Source organism: Ambystoma mexicanum, chromosome 3q (assembly GCF_040938575.1).
Source record: "Ambystoma mexicanum isolate Mex_15411 chromosome 3q, UKY_AmexF1_1, whole genome shotgun sequence".
NCBI classification, from domain to species: Eukaryota; Metazoa; Chordata; class Amphibia; order Caudata; family Ambystomatidae; genus Ambystoma; species Ambystoma mexicanum.
The window spans coordinates 961,071,555-961,083,965 of NC_090926.1; the positions used below are offsets into that span (position 1 = coordinate 961,071,555).

The window sequence follows — 12,411 nt, forward strand, 5'->3', positions numbered from 1 at the left end:
TGTTCTTATTTGATTGACTTTGATTGACTGTGGAAGAAAAGCAATATTCTGGTGGCAAAGCAGGAGGTAGGAAAGTGTTTTTAGATGATTGGCTGTGCTTTGATAATAGCATGGACCATTAGTGATATGTGGTTCAAAGTAGCATGGTCCCTATACAGGCTATGAATCACAACACCGTCTTGCCCCTTGTTGGGATTACCTGCCCCAAACAGCACGGCCAAATGGGGAGTTCATAGTCTTCAGATGAAGCATACTACGAGCCTCATTCACAGAGCGTTTTCCTATGGGATTGTGCCATTATAAGAAGCTTCAGTGAATCAGGCCCTATATTGGCAAAAGGCCAATGTTGATGTGCCATAAAGCATCAAGGACCATGTGTGAGGTGATTTATCGCAGAGGATAATGGGCCATTGATGAGGTCATGCATTCCAAAATACATGACTCCCATGGCACATTAGTAATGTTATTTGCTTTAAAGCCGGACGGCTCAGTTTGGTGACTATTTTTTTCATGGTTTGTGAACAGAAGGTTATTTGGTTCCTTGCACTAGGCAACAAGTAGGGCAACACAATTCATAAATCGGAAGGAAAAATAAAAGACGACACAAAAAACACAAACAAACTTTAAAATGTCCTTTAATTCAAAAGGAATAAAATTCCAAACTTCATATCAAAAATCAAAAACCACACAGGCTTTTGAACAATTGGTTAACAAACGCTAAACACAACATACTGATTCGGTCAATTTCGACACCGCATTTCAAATCAAAAAAGTATAAAAAGAGACAATTCCCTGGAAAATCGTGTCACGCAATTAAGGAAGATGTCGGCAAGGAGCCATTTGCAAGTTCACGGACGGATGGAGCTTTCCTGACTCTCGAGTAAGAGAAGGGTATGTGAGGATGGAGGAATTTAAAATCCAGAGGACTTAATGGCAGTATAGGGTTTACAACAGACGTCTACATGGGAGGAGAAGAGCTCACAGAGCCTCCTAGCTAACCGGGCCTGAACTCTTCAGCATCCTTGCTCAATCACTTCATTATTAAAATGACGCCCACGTATCAGAGTCGTTTTAAGAGAGCCTTAACAGAAGGCTTAGCAAGCTGTAAATGTAGTGGGGAGAGCCTCCTCCTTTGTGGAAAGGGATTTGATGGCTCCAACAATCACAGCTGGACTATGACAAGACCATCCTTGTGGCATATATTAATAACAATCCAAAGTAAGTGTGCACTGACTGCAGCTTGATTTACGCCCTGTTAAGATTACCCTTAAGACAGATACTGCATCGAGGAGCTCAGATAAGAGAGCGTTATACTTTAAGAATTAAACAAGAAGCACTAGCAGCATCTTGAAAGAATTCGGGCTGATACACAAGAAAAGTAGAAATCTGCATACACGCCAATCAATTTGCAACATTCATGCACTGTAGCGTGCACTTCGAAAATTCAGTTTCTTCTACAGAAGAGCACATCTTTTGTGGTTCACAATGAACTCATTGGGTTATTGTTTGAACCCCCTTACAGAAATCCTGCATGTGGCAGCACAGCATGTGACAGTTCTAATAACTCCCTGAGAATAACAGCATCAGATCGTAATCTTCGGATATCCAGTAATGTTTGGATAAACTGGTTTTGAGAAAGAGAAGGTTGAGATTAGGCACTGAAATCCTTTCATTGAAGTAAATTAAATTGCGGTAATGTACTGCAACAAAATTACATTGCTGATAAAAAGGCATGGATATTGGGTAGGAGGTTTGCTGGGTGGGAAGAGTAGGGTCGGGGGCTCGTAGGAGCTATGGGGGACTTCCATTAATAAAGAGAATATGAAAGGCCACGATGCCATCTTGTGAAAGTATATTGCAATGAGATCATTTATTTTGATGAAAGGACACAGAACCATTTTCCGTTGCACTTTCAGAAAAAGTGCTGTACAATTAAAAATGAAGTGCCATTAATTTGGTGATCTCTGCATTGAAAAGCAAAGGATCTGATCCAGGACAAAATATGCCTAAAGAGCATGGCCAGCACTGGGAAGGCCAGTTCACCTATTCCCACCTGATAAAAAGAAGGATCTAAGCAACAAGCCAATGTGGTCAACACGTCCATAATCAGAACAGCATCAATAAGACAGATCAAAAGACATATGGACCCAAACCCTTCTATATTCAATAGCAGTGACTGTCAGCTTGTTGCCTAGGTGCTTTTCCTTAGTCATGGGTGCGCATCAAGCTCTTTCCAAAACATTGCTCTGTTGTAAAGAGAGCAGATGGTCTAATCCTCTTTCCTATTCAGCTCTAATGGAAGCTGTAACAGCAGAACATTTTTTCCAGCAGGAACTGCACAAGATTCCCTGTCTAGTGCCATTTTGTGGTGCCTACTGAGTAACAGAAAATCAGCATTGATATCTGTGCGGTCGCACAACATTCCTGAACTATGCCGCAGTCTACTCAATCAACTACTCAAGGCAAGAGGGTGGGTGGTCAGCACATGCAAGACGTGGAATTACCTAACGGAGTCTAGGTGCTGAACGAAGCGTGCAAGGAGGTCTAATCTCTCTTTAACAATGATTGGTACAATCCACATTACATCTACGGCAATGCGATTAATACCTTGAATAAAGCAATGCAGATTACCTCAATATGCAGCAAGCTTATGACGGTATGAAAGGGAGCAAATGGTAATGTATGCTTGCTAAGGTCCATTTCTGTGGTAGAGGGGACGCTAGGTCCTCTTTAAAACTGGACCTCAAGCAAAGGCTGCTCTTTGCTAAGCATGAATGGGTGCATACTGCTGCTGGCTGAGTCACATGACCCGTGCAGAGTTTGAGTTGTACATTGGAACCAGAGCCACTGAACTGAGACATACTATACTGAAGATGGCATAGTCTGGACGGTGCCCCACAAAACAGCATCTGGTCCCTTCATAATTGGCAAATGCCCATGACTGACACCGTTCTTGGAGGAAGGAAGGCTTCAGTGTCAGTCTTGAGACTAAGTTCTCCATGCTTAAATTCCTGGTATGTTTGTATTTATATGCCAATTAATGGTCTTTAAAAGAGACTGGTGTTTTATCTGTGAGGGTAAAATCCTTCCACAAGACCTTCTTCCGATACATGAATACACGGCCAGTGTCGTTTTTACTTTGCTTTACCCGGCTTGTCACCACTCCTATAACCTGTTCACTAGCACATAGCCAAATAAGTCATTCTGACTTGCAAAGGTACTCCCTGTTTTCAGAGCCCTTGCAAAAGGAGAGTCGGAAGAGTAAGGAAAGGGGGTCACTAAGAGACTGGTAAAGCAGAGCAACAGCATGGCCAGCTTTCCTGTATTTCCTGGTTTCCCCTCGACTAGCCATGCAGGCACTTTATTCTAATCCATCATGACCCGCTAAGCCTTTAAGCAGAATCCTGCTACTACAGCAGAGCGTACACAGTGCCATGGTCCTGTGATAGCAAAGTGACTGGTCCCTCACAATTTTGCCTTTTTGCAAATTCTCATTGTCTACCTAGAGTTTTCATGTTATGACGACGTTTGACTAACTGGACTTACCTGTTCATATCTCATAGGCACAAAAAGAAAAAAAACCCTGTCGAAACATTCAGCTATGACAAAAACGAGAAATATCAACATGTCAAGAAATGCATATCCCTACCAGGAGAGCTACACAGCCTTGCTCGCCTGAGAATATGGCAATCCTGGTCTCAACGCCTCTCCAGTAGCAAGACTATTTAATTTTATGAACATCCCCTTAGTCAACTTTGATTTCTCTGGAAGCTATTATCCACAGGCATATGTTGTGGTCCCACAAATAATGAATCAACTTAAACAGATCAGATATACAGAAATGCAAGAAACCCCACACCACAGTTCTCGGTTGAATGCTGAAGGTAGTTATTTTTTCTAAGAGAGTCTCCAGGTGAACATCTGCAGTTATTAGCCCAGGCCAACGTCCAGGGACATCATCACCACGAACCCCAGGATGGAAGTCCAGGACGCCAGCTTCCCGTTGCCACTGGAATGAAAAGAGAGCGCGTGTCACTTTAGACCTGACCAAGAGCAGTAGACCTGCACACTACATGTTATACTGGTCTGTATTACAGGGGCTCTCCCGCTGCAGAGCATCCCGCCTTCCTTTTGCACACCATCATAAAGCAGCAGAGGGCCAGAGCAGGCAACACCTTCCACAGCAGACAACAATCAATGCACCAGGCACCATGGCTACTCCCGTGTCTGTCGCTACCTAACCCCTATGTTGAGTGTGGCTTTCCTGCAAAGGCTGTCCTTACACCGTCTACAGAATATGGAACAATCCCAGAAACGTCAAGAATTCTGAAAACTCAAAGTATTGTCAGGGAAAAATGAGTCAAATGCAGGCCTAAGCCCAATATGAAACAGCATACATTTCAGACCAATCCTCCATGTAAAGCGAATCTACTCCATGTCCGCTGTCCAACCAGACTCAAACATGCCATGCTCACTTCATGCCCACTGGTGTATGAAGTCCCTTGCCTGGCTCTTGATGTGATGGCTAGCTTGGCCAAGTGGATACAGTGGGGAGGGTCCCCTACCTAATGCCACCATGCACGAAATGGAAGGCAGGGTTTCGCCACAGTACAGCACCAGGGATCACTGCCCGTTTGAAGAACCTGCAAACATGTTCACCAAAGAATGAGCAACCTCTCTCCGGAAAAGAAATCTCGACAGCAGTGAAATCTCCCCTGTAGATAGCCCCCCACAAACATAGCACATCCGTGTGAATGGCTCACAATCACTAATAGGGAGAAATGAACTGGGAGGAATGGGGCAGTGCAGAGATGCTGCAGGGAGAATTAGACCCAGCAAATGCACTATGCAGACCTGATGCCACATTCAAGAACGTAGCCCTGCAGTTAATTTCTTGACCACGAAGTTGAAACGTGGAGGTTGGTGGAAGGAAGTACATCAACACCAGTTAATATGCTCCACACTAATACCCTCACATGTAAAGCCACTATCACCATTAATCTCTTCAAAGCTATATAAAGAGGAAGCATGACTAATATGGTGTGGGTGTTTGAAGATAGAGGTTATTCGAGTAGGCTCAGGGAAGGGTAGATGGAGTGACAAGAGGAGGCTGGCGAGTGAGAAGAAAGGAGGAGGCTGAGAAGAGCGAGATGAGGTGGAAAAGTGATGAGGAGAAAAAATAAATAACATTAGGGGAGAGGAGGAATGTGGCGTGGGGAGAAGAAATGAATGACAATTACAGAAGAGTAGGGTGAGAAGAGTGGAAAAGAGGAATTACAAAGGAGAGGAGAAGGGAAGGTATAATAGAGGTGAGAAGGGTGTGAAGGGTCGAGAGGAGTGGGAACGGCAGAGAGGAAAGAAGGAAAATCCTCAGAGAGAAGCCCAGGGTGGTAGTCGTAGAAGAGTAAATCCTGTATCTCCTAGACCATGAGGGATGGAGGTATGAGCACACAGCGCATTGAGTGGGTGCAGGTGGAAAGAAGGAGAGCTGGAGGCGAGGCGTCAAGGAGAATTAAGAGTGGGCTGATGGGCAGTAGAGCCAGAAACCCAAGGTAGGGAGGGCAGAAGGTCTAGAGGGAAAACCAGTAACGTCTCTAATGTGGGCGCTTGGAACCCCTGATGACCACTACTCCAGACCTGTGGCGGCAAGGAACAAGTTACTTACCTGTAACTGTTGTTCTCCAGCATGGGTCTGGCATGGATTCACATGCTCATGAATATTCCCCGTCGTCAGGCTGGGAATCCTCGGTAAAGAAAAAACCAGTATCAGTTTCGTTTCTGATCTGTCTTTCGTAGTAGTAACCAATCACTGGTCTCTGTGTCATACTGACCACAGCCAATGACTGCCCTCTACCTAAGCCCCGCCTCTGGCAGCCATCTTCAGATTTGGAAGCACGTGAAGTGGCAGTATGACCAAGTGAAGAGCCGCAGAGGGGTAGGCGGGAGGGTTCGCATGTGAATCCATGCCAGACCCATGCTGGAGAACAACAGTTACAGGTAAGTAACTTGTTCCTTCTCCAGCATGGGGTCTGGCATGGATTCACATGCTCATGAATAAAGAATACATAGCAGTACCCACATGCACAACCACGGGAGGTGGCAAAGGCTCAACATTAAGCATCACATCAAACTCAACATTAAGCAATCTTACCTCCTCACCAGGCTCACCTCAGGCGAACAGGTTGCGCAGCACTGCTTGGCCGACCCCGGACTCCTCCCTGGAATCCCGATCGACGCAGTAGAATTTCGTGAAGGTGTGCGTCGACCTCCACGTAGCAGCCCTGCAAATGTCCAGCAGGGGCACACCAGATAGGAACGCCGTGGTAGCTGCGATCGCTCTGGTGGAATGTGCTCTCGGACGGCCAGGCACCGGTCGGTTTGCCAACCGGTGACAGTACATGATACAGCCGGAGAGCCATCTGGAAATGGAAGCCTTCGAGAGAGCCTTCCCCTGATTGACAGGTCCAAAGTTCACAAAGAGTTGTGACGTCTTCCGAAAACACTTTGTGCGATCCACGTAGAACTTCAGTGCTCTAGCCACATCCAGCGAGTGCAAAGTCCTCTCAGCCGGCGACGAAGGCAACGGGAAAAACACAGGCAACACCAAGGGTTCGTTGAGATGGAAGTCCGACGGCACCTTGGGCATGAAGGAGGGGTGCTTCCTGAGCACCACCCTCGTGTCGTGAAAAGTCAAGTACGGGGCCTTGCAGGAAAGGGCCTGGATCTCTCCCACCCGTCGTGCGGAGGTGATGGCCACAAGAAACGCTGTTTTCCACGACAGGAACTTCAACGGGGCCGAGTGCAGAGGCTCGAACGGAGTCCCATGAGCTTGGTCAGCACCACGTTGAGCTCCCACGCCAGGGCCGGAGCCTTCACCGGCGGGAACGATCTGAACAGTCCCTTCATGAACTCTTTCACCAGACGATGAGACCACAAGGACGTCCGCCCCGTGGTTCTAGTGTATCGGGAGATCGCAGCAAGATGAATCTTGATGGACGCGTGTGCCAGTCCAGCTTTGGCCAGCGTCAACAGGTACGGCAGTACTTGGGGAGCCGTAATCCTTAGAGGGTTAATCTTCTGTGCGTGGCACCAGACAGAGAACCTCTTCCATTTGTGTCCGTAGCATTTAAGAGTCGAGGACGCCCTGGCCTTTGCAAGAACCTCTCTGCAGTCGGCCGGTATGTCGTATCCTCCAAACTCTAGCGCTGGAGGAGCCAGGCCTGCAAGTTCAGCGACTTCGGGTCGTGGTGGAGGATGGCGCCTCCTTCCCTGGAGAGCAGATCCGCGTCCACTGGCAGCTTGATTGACGGGGACGCTGACAAGTCCAGAAGGTCCGGGAACCATATCTGCCTCGGCCACGCAGGTGCAACGAGGATCATCCTGCACCGTGATCTCTTGAGCTGGTTGATGAGCCGGATCAGTAGTGGCAATGGAGGGAACGCGTATAGGAACAGGCCCGCCCAGGGGAACGAGAAAGCATCGCCCATGCTCCTCGGCTGGGGAAACCTGCTGGCGAACCTCCAGCACTTGGAGTTTGTCGCCGTCGCGAACAGGTCGATCTGGGGTGTGCCCCACCGTCGGAAGAGGCGATCCACTAGATCCTGCCGTAGTTCCCACTCGTGGCACGAGCGCAGCTCCCTGCTGAGTGAGTCGGCGATGGTGTTTTTTATCCCTGCCAGATGAAACGGCACCAGAAACATCCTTTGGGCGACGGCCCAATGCCACAGGTCAAGCGCCTCCTTGGACAGTGCTGGGGACCTGGTTCCGCCCTGTTTCCTGATGGAAATCATGGTGGTGGTGTCGGTGAAGATCCTCACCACCTTGCCCTTGAGGGACGGAAGGAAGGACCTGAGGGCCCAGAACACTGCACGGAGCTCCAGGACGTTGATATGGAGGGACTTCTCCGTCGGGAGCCAAAGGCCTCTCGCGTGCAGATTTTCGGTGTGCGCTCCCCACCCTTCCAGGGAGGCATCCGTGGTCACTGTCTCCTGGTGGTCTGGGGTCTGGAAGTCCATGCCTGCCGTCAGATGCGCGCGGGTGCCCCACCACCGGATCGCTCGGCGGAAACTCTCGTCGAGTGTGATCCTCTCCTCGAAGCCGCCCGTCGTTTGGATCCAGCGCGCGTCCAGGAACTCCTGCAACGGGCGCATCCGGAGCCTGCACATGGGAATGAGGTAGATGCAAGAAGACATCATTCCGAGGAGGGACTTGATGGACCTCACCTTGGCCGCGTCAGAAACCAACATCCGCTGTACCTTGCCCAGGATGGACCTGGTCCTTTCCTCCGACGGGGAGGCCAGAAGGGACACTGTGTCGAGCTTCGCTCCCAGAAACAGTGCGTTTTGCGCGGGTACCAGGTGGGACTTGGCGTAGTTCACAGAGAATCCCAGGTCCGTGAGAAGTTGGACGGTCCTTGCCGTGTGCTCCACGGCGAGCTCCCTCGTCTTGGCTCGGATGAGCCAGTCGTCCAGGTAGGGGTAGACGTGGATCCCCTCTCGGCGCAGCTGCGCCGCCACTGGTGCAAGGCACTTGGTGAATACCCTGGGTGCCGACCGTAGACCGAAGGGAAGGGCTCTGAACTGGTAGTGACGCCCTTGGACCACGAACCTGAGGAATTTTCGGTGCCCCTTTAGGATGGGAATATGGAAGTAGGCATCCTCCAAATCCAACGACGACAGGAAGTCGCCCTCCTCCAGCTGATCCAGGACGTGCTGGAGGGTGACCATCCGGAACTTCTGAGCTTTGATGAACTTGTTCAGCCGTCGTAGGTCTAGGATGGGGCGCCATCCTCCAGTCTTCTTCTTCACGAGGAAGTATCTTGAGTAAACTCCGGAGCCCCGAAGCCTCCTTGGGACGAGTTCGATGGTGCCCTTCCTTAGCATCGCCCTTACCTCCCGGAGAAGCTGAGGGACGTGAAGCTCTTTCCTGGCCACAGGGGGGACGCGCGGGCACCTTCTTTGAAACTCGAGCGCGTGGCCCTGGGCTAGGGCGTCCAGCACCCAACGGTCGGTGGAGATGGACTCCCACACGCTGACGAAGCTCGCCAGCCGGCCTCCCACCGGGGTGCTTCGGTGGGGGCCCGACCCCACGGCCGGTTCAATCCTGCTTAGACGAGGCTTTGCCGCCTTGACCTCCTTGGCGACGACAGCGGGGTCCGCCTGACTTGCCTCGTCCCCTGTAAGCTTCTTGAGACGACGAACGGGCCGCTTGACGGTAGGTGGAAAATCCGCCGCCGGAACCTTTGGAGGCGCCCTTGCCTCCGCCGCTCCAAAAGGGCGGCCGCCGTTGCTGGAGAACCCCGAGAGCCCGGGCTGTCTCCGTGTCCGCTTTAATGGCTTGAAGGGAATCATCCACTGTTTTCCCAAACAGGTTGTTCCCATCGAACGGCATGTCCAGGACTCTGGTCTGTACGTCTTGACGGAAGTCAGTAGCCTTGAGCCATCCACGCCGCCTAAGGCACACGCCGTTGCCCAACTGGCGAAATCCAGTGTCGGCGATGTATGTCGCAATAGTAATGGCGTGGTCCGACGCCACCTCACCTTCCTGCAAGATCTCCAGGGCATCCGCCCTCTTGTCGTCCGGTAGGAAGTCCAGCAGGGGAGCCAGCTTGTACCACAGCTCCCTGTCGTACCGGGCTACGATAGCCAAGGCGTTAGCCGCCTTAATCGCGAGATGACCCTGCGCCCTATCGTGTCCAATTTCTTTCCCTCGCCGTCCGGCGGGGAAGTCGACGTGGAGGCCGCAACCCCCCCCCCGCTTTCTTCCTGGCCGCCGCGGAGACGACTGAGTCCGGGGTAGGCTGCGCCCGGAGGCACAAGGGGGCCGCGTCCGGGACCCGGTCCCTTCTAGCCGGCGTCGTGGATGGGTTCTTGAGGAGGGCGAGGCCCTCATCCCAAATATCGTCCAGTAGAGGTACCGCGAGGACCGTCTTCCTCTTGGCCTCGCGCCGCTGCTAAAGGAAACCTTCCTTCTTCTCCTCAGGGCAGAGCTGGAAGAGCTCGGATGCCCTGGCGATCATGGAGTGAAAAGATCCAATCTCGTCGGGCGGGGAAGCCCGGGTGGGAGGAGACGACGGCAGATCCTCGTCGTACACCTCGTCGTCCGTACCCGTTGCGGCCGTGTCAGTCCCCGTATCATCCCCTTGAGTCGTGGACGGGGAGGAGGGCTGAACGGGGCGCGACGGCTGAAAAGGAGGTGGAGGGTGAATCCTTCTTTTCTTAGGAGGGGGGCTGCCCGAAGGGCCTGGTTCCGGGTCCCCCGACGGGAGTGGTTCCTCCACTGGTAACGGCAGTCTCGTCCTTATCTCTGAGCATAAGGACTGTATAGCCAACAAAATGGCCGCCGAGTTGTCTTGCGGCACTGGCAGAGGGGAATCCGACGGGCGGTCAGGGGCCCCGTCGGTACCCTCGACAATGTCGTCGTCTCCTGCGTCGGGATCCCTCCCGACGGGCTGGTCTTCTCCCACGCCAACGCCGTGGCTTAAGACCTCGATCAGTTCTTCCTCAGAGGTTGAGGCCGAATCCACGGCGACCTCCTGCCCCCCTTTTTCTTCTCCGTCGGAGGTTTCACGAGGGTCCTGTTGATGGGCATAAAAGAGGACTCCCTCCGCGGTGGCAGGGAGACTCTGAGCCCCGAGGTCGCCACCACCGGCGTAGCCTCCACAGGCTGAGCCAGGGCCGCCGCGACTGTCTCGATAGAGGCCTTGGTCGGATGGATTAAGGCTTTCACCACACTTGGTGCGCTCACCGCCTTCTCCTTGAGGGGGGGGGGACACTGCCTCGCTCCCCCTCCGCCTTTGAGCTCGACCGGGGCCTCTCCAGGAGCTTCGCCGGGTGCTCGGTCTTCCTCTTACCCGACCCAGAGCGTTGGCTCGTGGTTGATGGTGCCGGGGAGGGTGCGCCCTGCCTGGTGCCCGTAGAGCCCGACCGTTCGGCGCTCCCGGTGCCAGCGGAATCGCGGTGCTTGGCCTTATGTTGGACCCCCGTCGCCGGGGCGTCCTCAAAGGTCTTAGAAGACCGCTCGGATTTCTTCTTCTTCTTCTCGCCGGACGGGCTCTTCCCTTCCAGCCAGTTGGCGAGACGTTGATGGCGGTCCTTCATGGTCCGCTCAGACATGTTGCCGCAAAACGTACAGTCCTTCTCCACGTGCGTCTTGTCTTCATGTAGGCAGTAAAGACAAAAGGAGTGTTCGTCTTCCTTAAAGACATTCTGCAGCTGGCATCCAGGGCAGACCCTGAACAGCTTTGCGGGCGTCGAGCTTCCCTTCTCCTGGGCCATGACCGAGATGGGCCTGAGAAACTTTGAGTCCTCCAAAAGCGTAGCTCGACGAATCTTCACCCTTGAGGGGCGTAGACCAATCCGACACGGGTCCCCGTTGATCGGATGGAGAGTCGGTGGAGCTTGAGGCTCTTTTGACCGAAAAAAACGAAGTTTTTGAGAAAAAACGTGAAAAAATAGCACTAACGCTCAATAGCAATAGCACGAGGATCCCAACACATGAACGTGCGGTAAAAATCTGAAGATGGCTGCCAGAGGCGGGGCTTAGGTAGAGGGCAGTCATTGGCTGTGGTCAGTATGACACAGAGACCAGTGATTGGTTACTACTACGAAAGACAGATCAGAAACGAAACTGATACTGGTTTTTTCTTTACCGAGGATTCCCAGCCTGACGACGGGGAATATTCATGAGCATGTGAATCCATGCCAGACCCCATGCTGGAGAAGAGGAGGTTTCCCCACCATACACAGAAGTCCAAAAAAGAAATTTTACTGGGAGATTGAATGACAGGAAAGGTGCTGAGGACGTGTTTTAAGTGGACCCTGTACACTGAGCTTGAGGGTACCAATGTGATGACCCGAGAAGTAAAGTGGGTTTGTGAGACATTCTTATTTTTCACATGACTTCTTCAAATGATCTTTTGCTCAATTGCCCTAGCCTAAGGGAGCATCTTGATCTATCTAGTACCATGCAGAGCTACCTGCTGAGAAACATGGCAGCATTCAGCAATGGAAAGAGGGGTACTTGGGGGAGTGAGGCTATCCAAGGAAAGTTGAGCTAAGATTAAGTTGATATAGCTCAACGTGATAATCTGATTGGACAATGTGAGAATAATTAGAATATCGTTGACTTTTGAAAAATAATCTGATGCTGGCCTATCCATTGCTTATGGGGAATTAACTCCATATACACCTTGCTTTCAGCAGATGGGAGACATTTCAAATAAAACGGCATTAGAGCAGTAGAAGGTCACCTCACCTAAGACAGTGACACCATAGTTGCATATGCATCTATCTCAACAATATGGCTCCATGACGCTTTTAAACGATTAGTTTCCTTTGTAACATTTGAACTCCTTCATTTAAGTACCCCAGATCCGGCCAACCTTAATTTATGGCACATTAAAATTATGCA

General features: G+C 51.3%; 1 protein-coding gene across 3 annotated transcripts in view; it reads right to left on the bottom strand.

Moving 5' to 3' along the window:
- Window positions 1–619: 619 nt before the first annotated feature.
- Window positions 620–12,411, bottom strand: part of SLC39A11 (solute carrier family 39 member 11) — a 2,648,929-nt gene continuing 2,637,137 nt past the window's right edge. For all 3 annotated transcript variants that reach the window (XM_069655098.1, XM_069655097.1, XM_069655099.1), the window contains one exon: window positions 620–4,009. In XM_069655098.1, the coding sequence (XP_069511199.1) occupies window positions 3,931–4,009 (79 nt within the window). In that variant the 3' untranslated portion in view covers window positions 620–3,930. The remainder of the gene's footprint in view (window positions 4,010–12,411) is intronic.